At 38.7% G+C, this 26,293-nt stretch overlaps 1 protein-coding gene across 33 annotated transcripts in view; it reads right to left on the reverse strand.

The window, feature by feature from the left end:
* VPS13B (vacuolar protein sorting 13 homolog B) overlaps positions 1-26,293 on the reverse strand; it is a 729,842-nt gene that overhangs the window by 62,117 nt on the left and 641,432 nt on the right. For all 33 annotated transcript variants that reach the window (XM_085021978.1, XM_085021986.1, XM_085021974.1 and 30 more), the window contains one exon: positions 1,993-2,148. In XM_085021978.1, coding sequence (XP_084878104.1) covers positions 1,993-2,148 — 156 coding nt within the window. The remainder of the gene's footprint in view (positions 1-1,992; positions 2,149-26,293) is intronic.

Below are 26,293 nucleotides of genomic sequence, written 5' to 3' on the forward strand. Positions count from 1 at the left end.
GGATCTGAGCCGCATCTGCAACCTACACTCCTGCTCACGGCATCGCCAGATCCTTAACCCACTGAGCAAGGCCAGGCATCTAACCCACAACCTTATGGTTCCTAGTTGGATTCGTTAACCACTGAGCCATGACGGGAACTCCTCCCCTCATGTTTTTAGAGGGCTGTAACACAGGGGAGAGGTGACAAGTTGTGTGTGCATTTTGTGTATGCCTCATAAGTTCTGAGGAATGTAAAAGACTGGCTGAATGGTGACAGATTTTGGCTCAGCATTTGGAAAGAACTTTTTGAATAGCTGCATGTAACCAACAATGGAAAGGGGCTGCTGTGTGAGAGAGTGAGACTCTCATCATGTGGAGTAATCCAACAGATGCTGTACGACCATTTCTGAGGCACGCGCGTGAATGAGAAGGTGTAGAAAAGGCTCTTTGGAGAGACCCTGAAGGACGGAATCGGAAAACCAGTATGTACTGGGCAGATCTTGGTGGACAGCAGCTCCATGCAAGAGAGCTTGGAGGGCAGAAGGGAGTGACACTTCTTGCCCTTCTGACTTTCCAGCTCAAAGCCCACACCAGCTGGGCTGGTCCCCAAGACGCATCTGCCCCGTATTTGTATCTTTGTTTGTCCTATATAGCTGACTTGGAATACCCTCTCTTAATCCAAATACGACATGTTTTCCAAAGCCCCGTTCAAGTCAGTCATCTTAGTGAAAACCTCTAAATTCCCTTCACGCTTACTGTCAGTTGCAGATACTGCTGAGTTTATGTCAATTTATAATTTAAAAGTGAAGAGGGTGTCAGTACTTAGTGTCTTTCATTTTACCCTGTCTTATGGGAGGCAATCTACAAATACTTGGAGGGAAGGTCAGCTGATGGGGAAGACTCCTCGATGCTTCTTTTCTGAGACTCCGCTGCTATAGTTCTCTTTCACTTCTGCTGCCCACAAAGAGAACATGAGGTCCAGCTCCCTGATTAGGTGCAGACCAAGAATGAATCTGGTATGGGTCCTACTGTTCACCAGTTGCTTCCTGCTTGCCCCCTGGCACACGGCAATGGCGTAGCCCCGGGTGCTCAACACAAAAAGTTCCTTTTTCCTTTTCTAGGGACTGAGTGCTGTTTCTATCATGTGCTCAGTTCACAAAAGCTCTGGATAGACTGTTACAATCCAGATGCAAATGTATATGTTAAAACTCTTATGACAAATCCAGTTATTATGTGTGCAGTGAAGCCAGTTTTCAGATTTTAATACTTCCTTTTTTTCTTTTTACTCTTGTCATATGCTCCACGCTTGAAAAACATCTTTTAAAAACCACATTTTCACATCTTAAGAACACAAAAAAGTGTCAGATACTTTTTTTTCCCCCTTTGCAGTCTTAGAACTTCAAAAACAGCCAAAAGGAAGTTTTATAAAATACGTAAAAATATGTGCTGAGAGCTGAGGTTTTATATGCCAAGAGTCAGCCTGCAGTGAATTTTTACTGCAGTTAATATTAACTCCTAAGGAAAGAAAGCTTGCTGGAGACTCAGGCCCACTCTGTCCTGGGAGAGAATCACGACACTTTCTCGCGGAGCATTCTTCCGTGTGTGAGCATCAACTCCTGGTTATCCACTGTTGGATTATCCAGAGTCCCCACTGTCCCTTGCTTCTCTCCCTTCTCAATAAAGACCCTTTGGCCATTTCACAGCTCATTAGCACCTCCACCAGAAGGTAGGTGGTGACAGGGAGAAGAGGTGAAACTGAAATCAGTAAATTTTACTGCTCGTTAGCAGCTCTTGTAAAAGACGTGGGACAACGGGGATGAAGCCATCCTCATCATCAGGATCATCGACGAGCACTTGCGAAGTGCTCGTGGGCATGGCAGCAGCAGGTATGACTAGGCACGGCACTGGGAGGTTTCTTCATCGTTAATTATTTTCATTTCTTTAGGTTTTCCTTCCATCAGTTACATCGAATGATCAAGACCCATCTGGGCCATGAACACGAAGGCACTTACCTGTTTTTGCACTCCGCTGAGTTGCTGAACCTTGATGATGAGCGAAGCAGTTCGACCCTTGTACTGAATAGTTCTAATAAAAGTCCCAGCGTGGTCCACACTGAAGGGCTCCGACCAGCGCCAATTGCCCCAACCTTCAATACAGATGTGTAACAGCTGGAGAGAAAAACAATAATCATCATAATGCCAAAAGTGCCAACAAAAATCGAGTCCTAAAATGAAAGTCTCATTGCTGGAAAACCTTCCTATTTGTAATATTTAGCATCTGTTTTCTTTCTAACCTGCATTATTCATCCACTTCCAGCCTATTCAACCAGGCTAAGAATAGCAAATATGCCACATAGAGTCAGTGTGGTTTTCCAGATCACATTTTAAACCTTCTTAAAAATAATTGTCCTATCAAATGGTAAAAGGCCTGTTGAACATTTGAGAAAAGACCATTTCATTCATCTGGAGGACAAGAAGGCTGAAATGTGAGATCAAAGAACCTTGGTCTTGGCTGATAGTTTATTCCTTCTTATGGCTAGACAGTAATTAAAGCTAAATTTGGTTTGTGGCACTATTTTTGACCCTAACTTGCCATTGCTTAGCTTTTTCTTTTGGTAAAGAACAAAACAGCAATTTCAGGATGCAGCTCATTTAATATGTTCCCCTTATGAAGTCACATATACCAAATGAGAAATACTGTTAACATTTTGAATGTGTGAGAAAATGTCTTTGTTCTATTTTTTCCTAGTATGTATTTATTGCAACTTTTACCCGTTGAGTGTCCTGATCCACATTCATATTTATTCACACAGTGCTTCCACTTTTGGTAATATTTACATTTCTTTCATGGTCATCAAATACTTTTTATTTCTATTCCTACCCGCTAACTACAATTAAGTACTCCAAACTTAAATCCATTAACGGAAGGAGTATCCCAAAGTAACAATAATGACTGCCTCTTTAGGATACATGTTTAAATGAAAATAAACAATGTTTATGATTACTAAGTATGAAGAAATAAAACTGACATTTTTAGGAAAGGCATTTAGATGATATACAAACTTAACATTTCCTTCATGTTATATACTAGTTTTTAAAAGAGCTAACCAAAAGCTAACCATATGAAACATTTTCCAATTAACAGAATGAATAGAGTTTTGAAAATATTCTATAAAAGTTATCATAATAGGCTCTTAAATACATTAAGGATTTACGAGAGGATTGGCATAATAATAAAAGTCTTTTGATGGAAAGATTATTATTTAGTTTTAGCATTCAGAGAAGCCCTTATAAAGTGCTTAAATTTGAAAAGTTCCCAAGGTCATTGGTCATCACAATGTGATTTTTGGTGGAAAATTAATAAAGGACTTTTTTGTTTTTGTTTTTAAATATCTTAATATTTTTTAAAAATCCCCTAACTCATCTCCCTGCTTTTAATATGGCTCCACTCCAGTTCTTCCTCCATACAAATGCCAGTGATCTTATGAAATCAAAAGGTTACCCTTCAGATGACTTCTAAAAAAGAAGACTAACAGCTAACCCCCCCCCCAAAAAAAAATTTTTTTTTAAAATCCTGGACAGCAAATAAAATACCTTTAGGCAAAATTTGATTTTTATATACTCTAGAACATAAAAGTACCACAGTATCTTTGATGTCTAAATATTAGCTACAGAAAAAAAAAAAAAAAAAAAGAAAAACAATCATGGTGTTTGGAATCATTTCAGTTTTTTGTAGCAGCAATTGGGAATAAAGCTCAGGGTACACACAAAACTAAAAGAAACAAAGGAAGTTGTTTTCTTTGGAGAGACTAGTAGCTGGAAATGACAAAAAAAAAAAAAAAAAAAAAAAAAGAGACAAGGTACTTAAGGTCAAGTTCAGCTGTATTTTTCCTGAAAACTCCATAGCCTCTGAAGAAAGTTTTAATGTACACAATGTAATTTTAATTGAGGAATGTTCACATTTGCATATGAGCTCAGTTTTCGGTCGTTGCTCACTCTGTGTACACAGCTTTTCATGACTGAATGCCACCAAGGAATATGCTGTCAGGTTTCACTTGGCAGCTATTTGTTCTCAAAATGTTGGCACATATATTTTCCTTGAACTATGAAAATTCAGACACATTTGGAGTTAGTTCACACAGAAAAGCTAAGTGGGAGAAAAGCATGACATTTCTCTCCACATGCATCACCAATAGAACATTTGCAATGTTCGGTCTATCATTAGAAAACATCTAAATACCATTGGCAATTAGAGGTATATAATTTAATAGGAGAGGAATGACATTCCTAAGACAGAAAATCTACTCACAGGACCTCAGGAGGGTCGGCAGTACTTTAGTCCCCCTTCGCATGGTGCAACTGATATGGGCAATAGACAGGGTGCTCAGATACCCATGGACATCAGGTAAGGGCGGGAAGTTCTACTCTTATTGGGCCAACTCACTAAATCTCACTGCTGTAGGTACTGAAAAGTCTCCATTTAATAACAAATACCCATATATCTATTTCTATAGCTTTTTACTAAGAAACGATAAAATCAGTCATAAAGTGTGAAATTTGTGTTAGACTGCCCAGTCCTAATGAGACTTCTTCCTATCTTTCATCCAATACATTTTTTTTTTTTTCTCTTAAAGGCCAAACCTGCAGCATATGGAAGTTACCAGGCTAGAGTTGAATGGGAGCTGCAGCTGCCAGCCTAGGCCACAGCCACAGACAAGTGGGATCCGAGCTGAATCTGCAAACTACACTGCAGCCCATGGTAACACTGGATTCTTAACCCACTGAGCAAGGCCAGGGATTGAACCCAAATCCTCATGGATACCAGTCTGGTTCATAACCTACTGAACCACAACGGGAACTCCCATTTGTTTTTTTAAATGGCTGTACCCATGGCATATGAAAGTTCCCGGGCCAGGGATTGAATCTAAGCAGCAACTGCGACCTATGCCACAGGTGCAACAATGCCAGATCCTTCATCTACTGTGTTGGGCTGGGGATCCAACTAGCACCTCCATAGCAACCCGAGCCACTGCAGTCCTATTCTTAACCCACTGTGCCACAGCAGGAACTCCTCATCCAATAGATTTTTATTACAGATACCATAAGGAAGGCAATATACTAGGAACTGTAGAGGAAATAAAGAGAAGGGCCCTTTGTCCCTGAAGGAGCTTGGTTTTACAAGGCAAATAAGGCATGCATAAATATCTAATGAGAAGCATTAGGAGAGGTACAAACTGATACAGGAGTCTAGAGAAGGGGAGGCTTGCTTAGGCTGTTGTGATCAGGAGCGCTTCCGGAAGCATTTGGTTCTCAGAGTTTGGGGAGGATCTCCACTGGTAAAAATGAACAGGCCAAGGGAACAATCTGTGAAGTGAAGCCAGAAGGTTTGCTCGGGGCAAAGTTAACAGTCTCAACTGGCTGGAGAAAAGGGAACAGTAAAGAAGAGTGAGGGATAAGATCGGACAGGGAGAGCTAGACTGTGCCAGCACTGATGTGCAAGTTACTGAGGTTGTGCTTTATTCAGGAATTAGCTTTCTGTATAAATGAGCAATGTGTTGAAAGGATGGTGAGAGTGGAGTGTGGAGGACAACTGCAATAGAACAAGAGGCAACATGGGCCAGAACGGGAGAGAGGACGCAGCAGGCTTAGCGAACTATCACTTTCCATTTTGCTTAGAGCCCAAGTATCTTTAATGTTCTCTTATCAGTTTGGAAGTTTCCTTTCCCCTCTTTTCTATTAAATTTCCCTGATTCACGTCCTTCACCCTCTTTTCTATTCTGTCTTTTCATTCTCTGTGGCCTGCTTAGCCGGTGTCTAATATTTTCCATTGGAAGAAAAAAGTCAAATAGGAAACACTCTTGTTTGAACTTTTCAGTGGGAACTGAAACTAAGTATAAGGCAGGCTGTACAGTGGCCACACTCAATGGAAGGTCTCAAGAGGCTACATTTTTTTTTTTTTCCCCTAGCAGGACCCCCCACCCCCACCCCCGCTCCATGCTGCACTGGCAGCAAAATTAAATTCATAGTTTTTCCACTGAAGACCTCAAATGGGAGCAGAGAACTTTCCACTTATTTTTTTCAATAAAAAATAAAACTTAAAACTGAATTACTGATCAGGGGGTTAGGGATCAGCTCTCAGGACCACCCACAGTCACAGCCAAAAGGAGAATTCCTGAATCGACAGATTACAGAGGAAAGAAAAACAAAATGAAATCTATGATAATAGGGCACACCAAGGAAAAGAAAAAGAAAGGAGATGGTTAAAAAAATTTTTTAAATGTATCTTAAATATAAATGAATGTTCTAGATACTTTTCTGTGAACTTTATTTCACTCTTCATTTAAAAACTGTTATCAAGATGATTTCTATCTAATCAGAAATTAAAAATGTGCCTTCAGATACATTTGCATTTTTTGGCATTTTACAGTAATTTATTGTACAGTAATAGGAAATGCTCTAAGAAGAAACTGAAAATTTATGTGACTTCAAAATATTTCCCCAGCCCATTGGTATTCTTTGTAGAAATTTTAATTCTAAAAGTTAATGTGAAATAAAGCACTTAATATATGTATATATAATATATAATGTACATTGACATATATTAAATCTTAAGCACCGTATTTATTTATCTTTTGTCTTTTCTAGGGCAGAACCCGGGGCATTTGGAGGTTCCCTGGCTAGGGGTCCAATCGGAGCTGTAGCTGCCAGCCTACGCCACAGCCACAGCAACGCGGGATCTGAGCCGCGTCTGCGACCTACACCACAGCTCACAGCAATGTCGGATCCTTTAACCCACTGAGCGAAGCCAGGGATCGAACCTGCAACTTCATGGTTCCTAGTCAGATTCGTTTCTGCTGCACCACAACGGGAAGTCCCATATTTATTTTTTAAACTTCTAAACTTATCTCCATATCCTAAGAGCCTAGTGCATAGTAAGCATTCAATAAAATATTTGCTGAATAAATGAATCAGGATTAGTGAAAAATAATCCAAAGTAGATATTCAAAAATTTTAGTGGTGATATTTGTACATAAAATAATATCATAAAATGAAAATCAAATAAAATATTTAGAAACAATTCCTACTTTGAATGACCTTTCAACAGAGGAGATTTTCTCTATGTGGATAATGATACTAGATTAAACTACAAATCAACGTAATCCCTCAGATCCATAATTCAGACACTGCAATATTGATATTAAAGCATAAAGTTGACCCCAAATGATATACTAGGTGAGCATCGTGAGTGAAGATTAAGTTAAAATATTAAAAAAAACTTGTCTCTCCAAAATAATATCTGAAAAGCTACAGATTAAACAAATCAAATTTAAATTGCTTATTTGGAATGCATAAGTAGAACTGACATAAAAACAAAACAAAATATGTTGCCCATTATTGTTTTTTTAAGGCAGTTAAATATCAGGATGTTCAGAGTATCTGAAATGATGCTAAAAAACAGGTAGAAAAGTTTCTAGATAATGGCTAATGCTTGGTGTCACCCTGAGTCAATAATAGAACTCTTTGGAACCTAAATATCCTTTTACATTTATGGAGCACAACCTAAAAGAATGATCAAGTGGAAATAAATCAAATTATTTTACTTCTTAATCATGCTTATACTATAGAATCATCTCATGCCACTGGAAAAAAAAAAAAAAACCACAGCATGAAAGAATATGAACATTACTTAGCAAAAGATTGACCAGAAAGAAGCACATGACAAAAGATATGTGTGGTAAACATTCTATTTCTGTAAAATGAACAAAAAGTACATATGCTGATTCCTAAGGGAAAAAACGGCTAGAAATATACCAGGACACTAACAGCAGTTACCTTGAGGTTGCAGGGTTACATGTTTTAAGTTTCCTTTTTGTGTGTACGTTTTGTGTGCTTTTACGTAATTTCCAAATTTCATACTATAAATATGTATTATGTTGCAATCAGATAAAGATTAATGTTATTAAAATGAAAAAATGTCTAACAGAAAGCATACAGAGCCTGCATTTCAAGTAAAAAGAATTATACATTTCTACTTTAAAAACTCAAATTCAGCTGCTTGCACGGAGTCTCCCCGTCTGTCCTGGTCAGTGCTGCAGCTTTCCCATTGGTTCCGTTGGCACTTTGCTAAAAGGGTGACATGAGCCTCAGTTCATTTTTGAGGCCTTCATGACAGCTCCTCGCTTGGGTCTGCCTTGATGCATTACTTGCTCAGATGATTCCTGGAGCAGTTTTACGTAATTATTTGAGGGTTTTTGTTTCCCCTAGAGTAATAGTTCCCCCCCCCCAATTTAGCAAATATTTTTAGGATCTAGAGCGAGTAAATGTTCACCATAAGCCAACTACCTGGATGACACCTGCTGGGTATAGAGACAAATGAGACACACACACAGAAAATTCTTACAATATAGTGGGAGAGAGACTTAACAAGAAAAAGTATGCTGCAAAAATTTATAAGAGTAAGGAAAAAATTATTATAGGACTCCAGAGGTATTGTTTTAGGACTCCAGATTGACCAGAGATTGACATATTTTACTTACTCAAAGAAATAATAGGGAAAAAAAGATACATTGAAATAGAATAAAAGATATACAGAACTGTTCTTTCTTTTTCTTATTTTTTTTTTAGGGCTGCACTCACAGCATATGGAAGTTCCCAGGCTATGGGTAGAATCAGGGCTATAGCTGCCAGTCTACACCACAGTCACAGCAATGCCAGATCTAAGCCGTGTCTGCGACCTACACCAAAGCCCATGACAACGCTAGGTCCTTAACCACTGAGCAAGGCCATGGACTGAACCCCCATCCTCGTGTATACCAGTTGGGTTCGTTACTACTGTGCTACCATGTAGGGAACTCCTACAATTGTTATTGATGACAAACAAATGCAGGTGACAGCCTAAGTTGGAATGGTTCTTTCTATACAAAAAAGTAATGTCTACAAAACACACGGATTGCATTACAAAAAAGGCAAGTCATAAAACGAGCAAACCAAGGCTTCAAGCCATTTGTGTGAACAACTTCTTGTCATACTTCTTGTCAATGTAAGTTGGAAAATTAATTTTACATTATGAACTCATTAGTTTATATTCCTCTAATAGCTCCGACTATAACTCAAATGGAACCATTGATTTTTTTTTTTTCTTTTTATGGCCGCACCTGCGGCATATGGAAGTTGCCGGGCTAGGGGTCAAATCAGAGCTGCAGCTGCTGGCCTATGCCATAGCCACAGCCACACCAGACCTGAGCAGCATCTGGGGCCTACTCTGTAGCTTGCAGCAACGCCAGATCCTTAATCCAATGAGTGAGGCCAGAGGTCGAACCTGCATCCTCATGAACACTGTGTTGGGTGCTTAACTCTCTGAGCCACAACAGGAATTCCATGAACCATTGAATTTTGATTCTGGAAAGGAAAGAGTCCTCCTAGAACAAACATCAATGTTTCAGGAGTCAGATGTTGCTCTTGGGCAGCCAGAAGGCACGTACATAGATTCTCGGGGATCAGGAGAGGTGGGAGAGAATGGTCCAGAGGAGGATGAAGATGCAGTGAATTCTTAGGTCAGTAACAGTCACTTCCCTTCAGAGCATCTATTAGCAATAAACACTAGGAAGTGAAGCATTAAAGACACTGAAACACAGTAACTAGTAGTTGTTGGGTTGTTTGAAATAATGTTATTAACTATCTCCCTGGTCTTTCTATCGCTATTCAGAGATAGTAGCTCCCAGGAAACAACAGATTCTAGCAGCACCTCACCACATTTTATCAATGGTCATCACAAGAGAAACATCAATGAAGAAAGGGTCAGGAAAAAAACAAACCACAAAAACAATAGCTGTGAATGAAGGAAACTGAAGGTTTTTTTTAAAAGGACTTTTGGCAATTTAGGATAACAGAGAACATGGAAGGATGCAGAAGTTTTCACCTCGATATAATTGAGAATATTAGGAAATGCCAGCTGGAGGATGGAAAGTGGAATAGGAACTGACCCTATCGTCTACCCCTGTAGCTGGATATAGGAGAACAAAAATCTTATCATTCCTCAAATGAGAATATAGAAAAACCAAGGGCAATCCACATAATATAATCATTACTAAGTAACAAATGTGACAAGAAAATAAGCCATGAGACCTATGAAAAGATACTGCAGAGCAAAGGAAAGAAAATGACATTTTTAAAAAAATGAGGGGAAGAAGAGACTAGTTAATATAAGCACTCAGTTACAGAATTCAGGGGAAAAAAATCAGGAAAGGTTTTGGTTTTCTCTAATGTATGCAAAAATACATGATTTCTATAAAACTGTAGGAAAATACTAAGAGGAAAGAACTGTCTCGTATAAATAGAAAACAGCTTGAGCTTAATAAATTAAATGATATAAGAAGGGAATTAGATAAGAGATAAATACAAGAAAACATGCATTTGCAGAATAATAATCTACAGTGATGGAAGGAGAGCAAGTCCTATGAAAGAAAAACTTAAAAATCTTTACAATTATGTAGAGTAAAAGCAAAGAGATGAAGAAACATGAGAGAAAATGTCATAGGTATGAAAAAAACACATGTATAATTAATATAAAGAAAGAAATAATGACATTCACATCCTACCTGTTCATCTTTAGTTTTATAGTATATTTCATCATACAGTCATTTCATCATACAGTTTATGATCACTCGTTTGAATTTCCATGAGTAAATAGGATGTCTAATGCCACACATTTCTGGCAAACATTAAGGCTCAATCAATGTTGCAACATATCTATAAACAAGTCACAGGATTTTTTTTTTTTTTTTTTTTTGTCTTTTGTCTTTTTAGGGCTGCACCCGCGGCATATGGAGGTTCCAGGCCAGGGGTCTAAGCAGAGCTGTAGCTGCTGGCCTACACCACAGCCACAGCAATGCCAGATCTGAGCCGTGTCTGGACCCTACACCACAGCTCAAGGTAACACCGGATCCTTAACCCACCGAACAAGGCCAGGGATTGAACTTGCAAACTCATGGTTCCTAGTCGGATTCGTTTCTGCTGCGCCATGACAGGAACTCCAGAATCTTTTTAAAAATTAAAAGATTGTTCACAAATATCTACAAACTAATCTAAGTTCAAGAATTTATTTAGGATTTTTCACTGTCGGAACAACATTAGTCTCTGTTCAATCTCTGAATGAAATTTATATACTTAAGAGAAAAATAAGTTGGAAAAAAAAAGATAAAGTAGGGTGAAGAGTAGTGGCACTTTCCACTCTCACCTATTTATCTCAGTATTGGAAGTACTAGACACAGAAATCAGACAAGAAAAATAAAAAGTATCCAAAATGGAAGAGAAGAGGTAAAATTTCATTATATGCAGATGACATGATACTATAGATAGAAAACCCTAAAGATACAACAAAAAACTACTAGAACTGAAAAACAAAATCAGCAAGGTAGCAGGGTATATGATTAACATACAGAAAATGATTGTGTTTCTTTACACACTATCAATAAAATGTCGGAAAGGGAATATAACAAAATACCTTTTAAAATCACACCTCCCAAAATAAAACAGGAATAAATCTTTTTTTTTTTTTTTTTTTTTTTTTTTTTTTTGTCTTTTTGCCATTTCTTGGACCGCTCTTGAGGCATATGGAGGTTTCCAGGCTAGGGGTCCAATCAGAACTGTAGCCGCTGGCCTACGCCAGATCCACAGCAATGCGGGATCCAAGCCGCGTCTGTGACCTAAACCACAGCTCACGGCAATGCCAGATCCTTAACCTACTGAGCAAGGCCAGGGATCAAACCCGCAACCTCATGGTTCCTAGTTGGGTTTGTTAACCACTGAGCCACAACAGGAACTCCAAAACAGGAATAAATCTGACTAAGAAGGTGAAAGACTTATACTCTGAGAATGATAAAACATTCATAAAGGAAATTGAAGATGATTCAAAGAAATGGAAAGCTATCCTATGGTGTTGGATTGGAAAAATTAATATTACTAAAATTACCATACTATCCAAAGCAATCTACAGATTTAATGCAATCCCTATCAAAATACTCATGACATTTTCCACAGAACTAGAACAAATAATCCTAAAATTTCTATGGAACCACACAAAATTCAGAATTGCTAAAGCAATCCTGCAGAAAAAGAACACAGCAGGGGTCAACCTCTGCCTCCCCCCATGCTAGACTTCAGACAATATTGAAAAGCTTCAGTAATCAAAACGTCATGGTATTGGCATAAAAGCCGACATATGTATCAATGGAACAGAAAAGATATCCCATAAAAAAACCCACACACCTATGATCAATTAATTTTTGACAAAGGAGGCAAGAATATACAATAGGAAAAATCTCTTTAGCAAGTGGTGTTAGGAAAATTGGACAGCTGCATGTAAATCAATGAAGTTAGAACACACTCTTACACCACATAGAAAAATAAACTCAAAATGGCTGAGAGACTTAAACAGAAGACATGACACCAAAAAATTCCTAAAAGAGATCATAGGCAAAACATTCTTTGACATAAATTGTACCAATGTTTTCTTAGGTCAGTCTTCCAAGGCAATAGAAAGGAAAACAAACAAATGGGGGACCTAATCAAACTTAGAAACTTTTTGAACAGCAAAGGAAACCATACACAAAATGAAAAGACAACCTACAGAATGGGAGAAAAATATCTGCAAATGAACGACAGACAAGGGCTTAATTTCCGAAATATACAAACAGCTAATACAACTCAACAACAGAAAAACCCAAATGACCCAATCAAAAAATGGACAGAAGACCTAAACAGATCTTTCTTCAAAGAAGAAATACAGATGGCCAATAGGCACATGAAAAGATGTTTAACATAGCTAATTATCAGAGAAAAACAAATCAAAACTACAATGAAGTACCATCTCACACAGGTTAGAATGGCCAGCATTAATAAGTCTCCAAATAACAAATGCTGGTAAGGGTGTGGAGAAAAGGGAACCTTCTTACACTGTTGGTGGGCATGTAAGTTGGTACAGCCATTATGGAAAAAAGTATAGAGGTTCCTCAGAAAACCAAAAATAGAATTACCATATGATCCATCAATCCCATCCTAAGCATATATCTAGAGAAAACTATAATTCAAAATGATACATCCACTCCTATGTTCACAGCAGCACTATTCACAAAAGCCAAGACATGAACAACCCAAATGTCCATCGAGAGATGAATGGATTAAGAAGAGCTAGTACATATATACAAGGGACTACTACTCAGCCATAAAAAAGAATGAAATAATGCCATTTGCAGCCACATGGATGCAACTAGAGATTCTTATACAAAGTGAAGTAAATCAGAAGGAGAAAGACAAATACATATAAGATCATATATGTGCAATCTAAAATATGACACAAATAAACCTAAACAAAAACAGAGTCAAGAGAACAGACTTGTGGTTACTGAGGGGTTGGGGAAGAGATGGAGTGGGATGTTGGGGTCAGCAGATGGAAGCTTTTATATACAGAACAAATAAACAAAAGGTCCTAACTGTATAGCACAGGGAACCATATTCAATATATATATATAATTGAATCACTTTGCCATATGGCAGAACATAACATTGTAATCAACTATACTTCAGTTTTAAAAAATAGCAGTGCTTTTAACTTAAACATTATCTACAAGACAATAGGATACTGCTTACTGAATATTCTTTGCAAAAAAGTTATCTAAATCTAAATTGTCTAAGTTAGGGACAAATGATTTACTTCACAAGATTTTTTGCAAAAATGTTTGATGAGCAAATTCTCTCATATGTTAACATAATTTTATGAATACATTTTGGGAACATATTAATCAGGAAATCAGATATAAATGTACATAGTAAAAAAAGGATGGGATGACATATAGGCTTAGTTTTAAAGAGGTCATTTCAACATTGCACATATCTATTGTTTTCATGGTTCTGAAAGGTGTGGGCCTCCCTTTATTTAAATGCTATATGACTGAAAATACATAAGCTCTGATACTAATAGCTGCCCTTCATCCAGAACTGTGTGATAGTTTTTGAGGGCGTTCACTCTTGATGCTACCATAAGGGATTGAAAAGTGAAAATTCAGAGAAATTTGATACGTATGTGTACAGAAAAGGACGGGTCTGTCTATAAAATATAAAATAATTCACATTTTCTTTTTAAACAATTAAATAAAAGAAATAAACATGTTAATTGCTTAACTGAGTGGCACTAACAGCCAGGATATTTTGGTGCGGTGTAGACACAATTCTCTTGACAGAAGCACTGTCAGTGGTTGTTAGGCTCTTGGGTGGACCCAACTCTTCAGTGAAAGAGATGAGTATGTTGGAAATAATACAGAAGGTTTAGGTAAGCTGGGAAATGGAAACCAATGAGATAAGAACCTGGAGATACCATTTGACAGTCATTCAGATTTGGACAAATGTTCTGAGTTTGTGAGCAAAACTGTCAGGTTTTGTTTGTTTGAAGTACAATTTTGACTCGATACAAATATAAGCCATAGAGAAATCTAACCAAAATTCGAAGAAGGTTTTTCTTTTGAATTTTTCTTAAATGTAACATTCATCATTTAGCAAAATTTAATGTAGAATAGTAGATATGCCAACATGCGTCCGAAGAAAAGATCAAGTAGTTCTATGTAATCTGTAATTTATTTTTAGCGATCATGGCAATTTAGCCAATTATAACTGTTACCTCTAATTGTTAATCAGAAGAAAAAAGAAGTCAACAGATGGATATAAAAGAAATCCAAAATTTTTACAGTTATTTATTTTCATTTAACTAAACTGCCTTGCCATACTAAGAAAACATTTTTGTAAAGGTTAAATAAAGTATTTCATGGCAACCGCTGCTTCTGAGTGCCTGTATAACAAGAAACATGAGCCAGCCAAAGTTGTGCAAGTTGGTTTTCTTTCCCAGTAAGGGAATGTGGTATCTAAGACCTTGTCCTAACTCATTTTATCCCCAAGTGTAAGTCAAGCAAGTCAAATATGAACTAATGCCTGAAGGGAAGTCCCTGACTCCAAAAGTATGGATTATTTCACATTTATCTTAAAATCTGCTCTCAGAGTTCTTAAAATTCACTAACTTGGCAAGTCAGGAATTATCATGAGAAATGAAATAATTTCATAACTATGAAGTCATCCAACATTCCATGCATCTGACACTCGTTGGGCTTGGCCATGTCTTGGGCATTATTCTGACCTTTAGATAATAAGCTCTTCAATATCCTGTTCAGCATGAAAATAATTAAAAAGTGCCACAGTGTAAAAGGTATGCCATTGTCTTTAACAGAGTTAATGCTTTTGTTGCACGGACTTGTGGTAATAGGTTATGATTAAACACAATCACACTCTGTACCCTGAAATCTTTATAACATGCTTAATCAGTATTTCCCATTCTTTAAAAACGGCAAAATACCATGCTGTAATGGCCCAGCTGCATTCCCTTTCTCTAAGCAATCTGTATTAAAATTCACATTTAAAATTAGTTCAGTCAAAGACCTTTATGTTTAGACATCAAGAATTCACATTTGCAGAGCACTAGCTTGTGAAAAGCCTTTGAGTGTCTTGTAAAAAGCTTAAGGAATCCTCAGTACATTTTCCTCCAAAGCTGTATTTCAATATCTAAAATTTACTACCAGAGAAGGGACAGAGAGACCATTAGCCACACCAGCAACCATTCCTCTGGGTGCTTCACAGCCGAAATAATCCCCAGTCGTTCCCTTTCAAGCAGGCTTGTAGAAAACTCCAGAAATGAGCCCTAGGACTGGACAAAGTGCCCTATCGCTATCCTATCTCTACCATTTCTTGTGAAAAACTTCAAAAGTCGTAACTAGGTCATATTCTGCAAATAATTTTTACAAAGAACCCTTGAAGCACACAGGAAAAAAACTCAATCCCAAACTTCTCCCTCTCACTTAAATAGAACAAATGTAGTTCCCAACAGAAAATGAAGAAATTCCAAACACGTCTGGTCCACTAGATTCTTAATGACCAAAGCTTTTAGGGCCCCATTTTCTGGTAACTTTACCAACAAGGCACTAGGATCTTCCTCAGAGAATGTATGTTTCTTGGAACCTTTCATGAACCTAAACACATTTTAAGAGAGAAAGGCGAAGAGAGACTTTGTCTACAGTCTACTATTCTGCTGTTTCAATTACTGCTTAAAGATAAAATAAAAACACAGTTGATAGTGACTGGACAGTAGGTTCAGCTACTCAAATGGAGTCAGTGTTTACAGAATATTTGGGATTAAATCCTTGCCAGATGGTCCTAAGAAGTGTTTACCTCACTGTTGATTTTAGCTATCTTAATATCAGCAACAATAAAAAGAAGCTTGTTACTGCCACTGGGGAGCAAAGGCATACAATCCTTCCTCCTCAAAGGGAACTGCTGGTTGCAGACAGCTGCGCCCTACACGGCAGTCAGGGTGACACTGTAGGTTTCTGGGAATCTATTTCCATGATTAGAGAAAGAGACAATGAAGGCAAATGCAACTTGAAATAATGTCTACTTTAAATCCATGGCATTTGGTAATTGTACAAGGTACTTTTAGTTTATGATAAACAATAGAACTTTTACAGGGTTAAACAAAAGTAGGAAGAGTTGAAAGGTGGTCTCCTTTAAATAGTACACTGCTGAGAATTCCCATCAAGGAGCAGCTGAAACAAATCCGACTAGTATCCATGAGGATGCAGGTTTGATCCTTGGCCTCGCTCAGTGGGTTAAGGATCCTACGTTGCTGTGAGCTGTGGTGTAGGTCACAGACACAGCTCGGATCCCGAGCTGCTGTGGCTGTGGCTTTGGCTGCAGCTATGATTCAACCCCTAGCCTGGGAACTTCCATATGCCATGGGCCTAAAAAGCAAAAAAAAAGGTACGCTGCTAATCCTCTCCTCTAGCACTTTCCTCTTTTATAAGTTTTCACTGGAGGCCACTGGGAGGCCAAAGGGGAAGGGCTGGGGTGACTGGGGTAGGGGGGGATGGACCAGGACCTATTCTCAACTAAGAGTCCATTTGTATTGACAATATACATCAGCATACATTTGAGATCACAGGAGCTCTTTTTGTGTGTCTGCATAATCTACTCACAAGTATCCAATATGATACAAGAATGCTCTTTTAATTTCCCTATTGTTAATCTTTTACATCTCTGCTCTAGAGAAATGTCAGAAACATTGAGACATCTCAACATTTATTTATTCACTGAACATTTATCAAATACCAATTGTGAACAAGACACAGGATTAGATACTGTATCTAGGATACAGGAATAGGAAGATCACTTTTTTAAAAGCCACCTATGCCCCCCCTTTTACTTTCAGCAAGTACCACCACTACAATCACATCTACATTCACAGCCATCCTCATTCCCTCTCTCCCCATCTCAAAGCAAGAGGAGGGTTTTGGGGGTAAGTTGCAAATGACCACAAATCTCCTCAGCAATTTGTGTCAAGAGGTTAAAATCTGGTTTCTTATCCTTTGGATCTGGCCTCGCCTTGGGACTTGCTTTGCCCAGCAGAATGCAGCAGCAGAGATACTGTGAGAGTTCTGAGCTTAGGCTCAGCAGGCTTCATAGTCTTTGCTCTAGCTCTCCTGCGGAGGCCAGCCTGCTGGAGAGAGCTCATGGAAGAGAACCCTGGCCAAGAATCTGCCAAGTACCAAATATGTGAGTGGGGCCATCTCAGACCATGCAGCCCCATCTGGCCTATCAGGTGATGCTGCCTCATGAGTGACCAGCTGAGATCAGCACAAGACCTGCTCAACTTGGGATTTCTGACCAAGAGACTCATGAGCTAGTGAACTTTCTAAGCCACTAAAGTTTGGGGGTGATTTGTTAAGCAGCAAATAGATATTTGGCATAAAACTTTCCATTCAGGGTCAACCCTTCTACTTGTGATCTGGATTCCTTCTTCTTCTCCCCTTCTGAGACCTTATTTCATTAATCATTCTTCTCTTCTGTATCATCAACTTCTCTATTTATTTTTTCTCACATATGAACATGCCTAAGGTACTTTCATTTAAACTCCTTGCAGCTTTCTCTAGCTAACACTCAAGAAAGATTTATAAAAAAAGAAAAACATGTTCATTCTCCTCACTTCCTCACATCTCTCTTTCACTTTTCAACCTATGCAATCTGACTTCCATTCCTACCTTGCCACTGAAATGCTTTCCGTGAGCTATTGCTGACATCCCAGTTGTCCAATACAATGGTCTCTTCAGTTCTTGTTTCACTCAATCTCCCTTTTTTTTCTTCTACATTTATTTATTTATTTATTTATTTTCCACTGTACAGCATGGGGACCTAGTTACACATACATGTATACATACTAGTTCCTCCCATTGTTGTGTTACGATGTAAGTATCTAGACATAGTTCTCACAAAAGACCCAGAATTGCCACAGCAATCCTGAGAAACAAAAACCAAGCAGGAGGCATAATTCTCCCAGACTTCAAGCAATATTTCAAAGCCACAGTCATCAAAACAATGTGGTACTGGTATCAAAACAGAGAGACCAATGGAACAGAATAGAGAACCCAGAAATAAACCCTGACACCTATGGTCAATTAATCTTTGACAAAGGAGGCAAGAGCATAAAATGGGAAAAAGAAAGTCTATTCAGCAAGAATTGCTGGGAAACCTGGACAGCTGCATGCAAAACAGTGAAAATAGAACAGACCCTCACACTATGCACAAAAATAAACTCAAGATGGCTGAAACACTCAATCTCTTCATGGCATCTGAAAACACTGATAATTCTACCCTTGGAGATATTCTCCTTTCTTGGCTCTAAGAATACCATATGCTTCAGGTTTCCCCTTGCGTCTTGATTTTCCTTCTTCCTCTTCTTCCTCTTCAATAGCTCCCATTCCTTAGCCTAACTCCTAAATTCTACTGTTAGTCCTTATGGCAGCCCAGCCTCACGACAGTCCCAATGATCCATGCCTCCTTTTATTTGTGCCTTTGTGTAATCCCCTCCCACAATGAATAGGGCTGATCTGAGTAACCATTAGGATATTAGAGAAATGAAAATGATTTCTGAGCCTAGGTCACACATGACACCGGGGCTTTATCTTGGGTAACTTGATCTGAGGGAAGCCAGCTGCTGTGTCTTCTGAATACCCAAGCAACTCTTTGGAGAGATCCTTGCAGCAAGGAGCTGAGGCCTCCTGCCAAGAGCCATTTGAAGGAGCCATTCTGGAGACTGGTTCTCCAGCCCAGACAAGCCTTTAGATGGCTGCAGTTTCAGCTGATGCCTTGACTACTGCCTGGTCAGAGACTCTGAGCTAGAATCACCCAGGCAAACCATTCCCTAAACTCTTGGCTAATGAAAGTGAGATAATAAAACTTGTTTTATCTACTCTAGTTGTGTGGTAACTTGTTAAAGAACAACATGTAGCTCATACAGAATGTGGTATCTGCAAGTGTGGTGGTGGGGGGGGGAGCTTCTGTAACAAAAGCCTAACATGTGGGAGGGGTTTAGGAGCAGGAAATTAGGCAGAAACTGGAAGGTCCTGAGGAGAGTACGAGAATGTCTAAGGTGGTTTAAAGATATTATTAATAGAAACCTGATGGCTTTAGAGGCTTCTGCCAGCGATGAAGTGAGGACAATGCTATTAGAAACTGGAGGAAAGGGGATTCCTTGTTATGCAGTGGGAGAGTTTAGCAACACTATAACCTGCAGTAACATGGAAAACAGAAAATGTGCCTAATAAATCAAGTGATCTAGCTAAGGCGGTTTCTAGGAAGTGCTGAAGTACCTCCTGACTTCTACCTGCTGCCTATATAAAAGTCCGATAGGGGTGACATAGGCTTAAGAAAGGACTGTCAGATGATTGGATTAGGAAGATGTGGTATATATACACAATGGAATACTCATATCGCAATTACTCACAGCAATTACTCATATCGGCCATAACAAAGAACGACATAATGCCATTTACAGCAACATGGATGGAACTAGAGACTCTCATACTGAGTGAAATAAGTCAGAAAGACAAAGACAAATACCATATGATATCACTTATAACTGGAATTTAATATACAGCACAAATGAACATTTCCACAGAAAAGAAAATCATGGACTTGGAGAATAGACTTGTGGCTGTTCAGGGGGAGAGGGAGGGAGTGGGAGGGATCGAGAGCTTGGAGTTATCAGATGCAACTTGGAATGGATTTACAACGAGATCCTGCTGAGTAGCATTGAGAACTATGTCTAGATACTTGTATTGCAACAGAACAAAGGGTGGAAAAAATGTATACATATAAGTGTAACTTGGTCCCCATGCTGTACAGTGGAAAAAAAAAAAAAAAAAAAAAAGAAAGGACTGTCAGATAAATAGGAGCCAGGACTCACTAGTTCTGGAAATTTCTAGCTTTCCAGATGGCAAATGATGTTAACATCAAGAAATAGCTTCCATGCAAAGATCAAAGCCAGGACATGGCCAGGACAGCTGGGTCTAGGGGTAAGGCTAAGGATGTGGCTCTACAATCCTTTGTTAAGATCTCGGAAGGATCTAAATTGGTATCTCAGCAAACTATTCAAGCAACAGAACTTCTGAAACACTTATGCAGAAACCCGAAGCAGAGGAGGAATTATTATTATTTTTAATTTTATAGCTGCATATGGAAATTCCCAGGCCAGGGATTGAATCCGAGCCACAGCTGCAACCTATGCCACAGTTATGGCAATGCTGGATCCTTTAACCCACTGTGCCAGGTTGGGGATTGAACCCAAACCTCCATAGCAACCCAAGCTGCTGCAGTCAGATTCTTAACCCCCTGCGCCATGGTGGGAACTACAAGAGAAGAAATTATCTTGAAGGGATAAGTGGGTGTAATTTTGTCTACAGCGCTGAACCCCAGTAAGATTAGTAAGGGACCTACAATCTTGATCAAAGAATTATAGTGGCAGAAACACTCCCAATTTAGGCAGAAAGAGAAAAACTGCCACATACAAAGAGGGCTTTAAACCTTCATAATTCTACAGGTAGAAAGCAGGCTGAGAAACCAATGAAGTGCAAACAAAGGATACTTTTCATGGGAAAGAATGGATGACGTACTGTCTTCAGCCAAGAGTCCAAAGCCATGAGACATGGAGAATTATTTCCAAGCAGGAGTATGAATGATTACCAATCAAGAAATTTCCAACATCTACCTGTTTGGATTTTAGAATTTCTATGGACCAATAATTCCTACGTGTCTCCCATTTTCTCCTTTGAGGAATGGGAGCATCTGTAGTAGTCATCCTATGCCTGTACCACCACTGAACAATGTCAACAACAGGTAATAGGAGTTCCCAGGTGGCTCAGCAGACTGGGGATCCAGCATTTGTCACTGCTGTGGCTCTGGTTACAACTGTGGCGTAGGTTTGATCCCTGGCCTGGGAACTTCTGTATGCTGCGGGTCTGGCAAAAAAAAAAAAAAAAAAAAATTAAAAAAAGAGAGAAATAACTCATAAAGTCCTCTGAGGCCCCATTCTCCCTCCTCTCATTCTTTGATGGCAATTACTCATATCGGACCTTTTGAAATTGTCCCATGGGTCCCAGCAGGTCTATTCCTTCTGTTTGAATCTTTTTTCTCTCTCTCTTCTTCAGATTAGATGATTTCTATTAAACCATCTTCAAGTTTACTGACTTTTTTCTTCTGTCCTGTAATATTTCTATTGCTGACTGAAAATGACTACAAATTGAGCAGCTTAAAACAAACTCAAATTTATTATCTCACGGTGGATCAGGATCCAAGCATAGCTTTGCTGGGTCCTTGGCTGAGAGGCTCACAAGACTGCAACAGAGATGTCAGCTGGGCTGCATCTTATCTAGAGGCTCGACGTGGGGAGAATCCACTTCCAAGCTCACTCTGATTGCTGGTAGAATTTATTTCCCTGGGTCCATATGCTGAGTGCTCTGATGCTTTATGACTGGCACTGGCAGCCACCTGGTGGTCCTGGAGGCTTCTCACAGCTCCCTGCCCCTTAGCCCTGTTCAAAGGCAGCCACACATGGTAATTTGCTTCTTTAAATCCAGCAGGAATGAATGTATGTATCTCTCTCCTCACAAAACGGTCCAGTCCCTCTTTTAGGCCTTTTGCCCAATTAAATCAGCCCACCCAGAATTATCTGTTTTGATGAACTAAAAGACAACTAACAAATAGAGAACTAGCAGTTACCAGTGGGGAAAGGAAAGGGAGAGGGACATGAGAAATGTAGGGGATTAAGAAGCACAAACTACCATGTATAAAATGAAACAACAAGGATGCATTGTACAGGGCAGAGAATACAGCCAACACTTTATAAGTTTAAATGGAGTATAACCTATAACAAATTTGTATCGCTATGCTATACACCTGAAACTAATAGTATACTGTAAATCAACTCTACTTCAATTAAAATAAAGAATGGCAAAAAAAAAAAAAAAACCCAAGTAATTTAGGACCTTAATTACACCTGTAAAATCCCTTTGTCATTGCCACAGTTGGCTTTAGAGTATGTGCTTGATAATTCCAACCTTTGGGTTATCTTAGGGTTGACATCTGTCAATTATCTTTTTCTTAAAATGAATAACTTTTTTTTTTTTTTTGGATTCTTGAGATCTGTCCAGTAATTTGGGGTTATATTGTGGACACTGTAAATCTTATGTTGTGGACACTCTGGATTCTCTTATAATTCCTCCAGAGAGTTAATGTTTTAAAGAAATAATTAACTTCTTGGAGTTCCCGTCGTGGCTCAGTGGTTAACGAATCCGACTAGGAACAATGAGGTTGTGGGTTCGCTCCCTGGCCTTGCTCAGTGGGTTAAGGCTCTGGTGTGGCTGTGAGCTGTGGTGTAGGTTGCAGACGTGGCTCAGATCCTGTGTTGCTGTGGCTCTGGCGTAGGCCGGTGGCTACATCTCCGATTGGACCCCTAGCCTGGGAACTTCCATGTGCCGTGGGAGCAGCCCAAGAAATGACAAAAAAAAAAAAAAAAAGACAAAAAAAAAAAAAAAGAAATAACTAATTTCTTTAGATTCAAACTGAAAAGTCTTACACCTAGGTGGCAGAGTAATTCAGTTCTTTAAGCCTTGGGTACTAGCTGCTTTCACTCTGCCCCATGCATGTGTGGTTCAGCAATAAAGAGGCGGGCCAAATTTTAACGTATGACTTTCCCATTCTCTGGCTTTCCCTTTTCCACAGTTTACTCCTCACTCTCTAAGCAGTCTGAGTTGCCTGAGCTCTTTCACCTGGTACTTTGGGCCAGAAAGATAGTGGGCCACCCCGGCGCTGCCACAACTGTAATTGCCCTCAAAGCAAAGCCACAAAAAAATGGGTAAATCACTCTGGGAAGATTGCTTGCTCAAAGAGTCTATGTCCCTTCAAAATTTGCTTGCCTTACTTTTTCCCCAGAGGTAACTGTTTTGTGTTTTTCTCAGAATTTGCAGCAATTGTTCACAGAAAGATCACGTTAGGCATTTGTACCAGGTCTTGGCACAGTTACCAGCATCTTTCTCATCCCTGGACTAAGCCAAATAATTGGGTATAGTTAAGAGATGGTAGGGGAGGCTGTGAATATTTTTGGATAGGAAAGTACCAAAACAGTGAGAAAATAACTCGAGATGCAGTCTGGGAGGTAGACTGATTTGGAAGCAAAGCTGTAATGAAAAGAATCGTTGAGAAAAGCTATTGCAATAGTTCATAAGAGAAGCATTAAAGATAAAAAGATAACCATTGTGGATATATCATTACACTTGCCACTGTTCTAATTAGCATTTGAAATTCCTATCGTTTAGCCTGTATATAAAATTTTTCAGGGTTTTTACTTCTCTCTGATCTAATAATCTATATCCTTTATTTTAAAAAGTTGAGAAGTATATAAAAATGTCATATATAGGAAAACTATCACCTTAAAAAATTACACCATGCAGAGGTAACCAATGGTAACATTTTGACATATTTCCTTGCAGTAATTTTCTATGCATTTTTCCTATATTGCTAAGATCATATTGTATATGTAGAATTTTATATTCAGCTTTTTCTGACTGATATAAGGTAGCACTTGCCTGCCTATGTAAAAATTTAAAGGTCTTATAATATTTCATCTAATAGATATGCCAGATTGTATTTAACTATTTCTCTACAAACCAATATTGTGCTTTTTAAATTTTTTTGATGCTAAATAAAAGTGTGATAAACGTTTTTGCATACAAACTTGTTTTTTTTTTTTTTTGTCTTTTTAGGGCCTCACCTGCAGCATATGGAAGTTCCCAGGCAAGGGGTCAAATTGGAGCTACAGCTGCCAGCCTACACCATAGCCACAGCAATGTAGGATCTCTGTGACCTATACCACAGCTCACAGCAACACTAGATCCTTAACCCACTGAGCAAGGCCAGGGATCGAACCTGCATTGTCATGGATGCTCGTCAGATTCATGAACCCAGTGAGCCATCATGGAAACTCCCCTGTGCATAAACTTTTAATTTGGATTGTTTCCTGAGTGTAGCTTACTAGTAGATTTACTGGGTCAAAGGTTATGACCATTTTAATAGTTTTGATGCTTCTTATCACATTGTTTTCTAAAAAGAAGTATCAATTCCATTTGCACCTTCAGTGTGTAAGAGTGTCTTCTCACTTGGCCTTTCTAAAAAAACCTCTGATATGCATGCCACGTGCCATATAATAGCAGAGGCGAACACCTGAAAAATTGATCAGTTTGAATAGCATTGTCACACAGAATATTTACCTGCCTCCCTAAGTCTGCTTTTAAATTTTTAAAATTGTGACTGTGGCAATAAGAAATGTGCTCATTCTCTAGATACAGGTGTACATACGCATTATATAAATGTATATGGCAAGAGTGGTAAGTGAAGAAGAATTATAGTCTAGTTAATAAAATGGACCACTGGCCGAATTACCACACGGTAGGTAGATACTCAAAATCCATTACTTTTCCTTTTGACAAGAGGGAAAATGATTGGATCTTGCTTTTGAATATGTTTATACCCAGAAAAAGAACTGCAGAACTTTGTCTATATGGGCTGAGAACAAGCACAAGAAAAATATTTTACTGTTATGTGGTAAGCACAGGTTGATTGCATACGTGTTAGATTTAATCTATTACCTGTCATGGCATAATTTCTGAGACATTTTACCAAGTTTTTAAGTGATGGGACTATCATTTAGATCAGAGCAAAAACAATTTTATATCAAACCTTTAATCTACTGAATTTTCAACTGAGAGACTTGAAAGCAGGGCTGGCAAATCTGGCAGGCTTATGGGCCAAATTTAGTGTACTGGCCTATTTTGGTATAGCCTGTGAGCCAAGAATGGTTTTTTACCATTTTCAGATGGTTGAAAAAAGTCACAAGAAGATTAAGATTTCGTGATGTGTGAAAATTACTGAAATTCAAATTTCACTGACTATAAATAGTTTTATTGGCACACAGTCACACTCACTTGCTATGGGTGCTTTTGTGCAGAGTTGAATAGCTGTGAGATAGGCTCCAAGGCCCTAAAACCCCAAAATATTTACTATCTGGCCCTACACAAAAAAGTCTGCCTGAAAGTAGTGTCAGATTTATGTTTTCTTCACTAAATCTGATTATTCTGATGAAATTTCCCAAATGCGCTGCTGCTCTTCCAAATGGATTCCTACTTTGATGCATTTTGCATTTTTAACTATCTGCCGTTTTCACAAACTTATAAAACTTCCTACTATATCCATTTTGGAGCAACATTTTGTTATTTTCTATAGTTCTGCCTAGAGCCCATTTTCACTGGTAGCTGGAATTCTGCAATTCTTTAAAAAAAAGCTTAACCTATAAACTGTGCATGTTTTGAGGGTAAAAGCAAATGTAATTCCTTACATACAAGACAGAGTCATTCCTATTTCAAGCAGTTTAATTAGCCAACAGTGCTCTCTCTAAACCAGAAAAGCAAGTTAACTCGAACAGCCTACACACAAATCCTACTGCGATGGAAATGTCACTCTATTCAGTTTGGCTAAATTAAATAAAGCTTCCCTTGACTCTTGAGCTGTACAACACTGCCCATCTTCCGAGGAAAGAGTCCATAAATGCACACATCCAGATTTGACTTCATATACTGTGAAGCACTTCTCTAAAGACCAATCCTTTGCTGGTTGGTCTCGTCCAACCAGACCTGAAATCTACAGAACTGGGATATTTAAGAGCCCTGTGTGGTGGCATATACGACCGTGCAGCTGAATATGTTCAATTATTCCCTAGGAAATCGTTTTGTTCTTCCTATGTTTGTTTAGGCAGGCAACTGTTGCGGGATATCCAGCATTTCAAGGGATTCTGCCTCTGAGCATGTGTTAGAAACTATAAGGAGAGTTTATAACT

The sequence above is a fragment of the Sus scrofa genome, chromosome 4 (assembly GCF_054392235.1).
Source record: "Sus scrofa isolate SSC_HxYL_T2T_F1_AM1 chromosome 4, Sscrofa_HxYL_maternal_Yorkshire_Landrace_v2.0, whole genome shotgun sequence".
NCBI classification, from domain to species: domain Eukaryota; kingdom Metazoa; phylum Chordata; class Mammalia; order Artiodactyla; family Suidae; genus Sus; species Sus scrofa.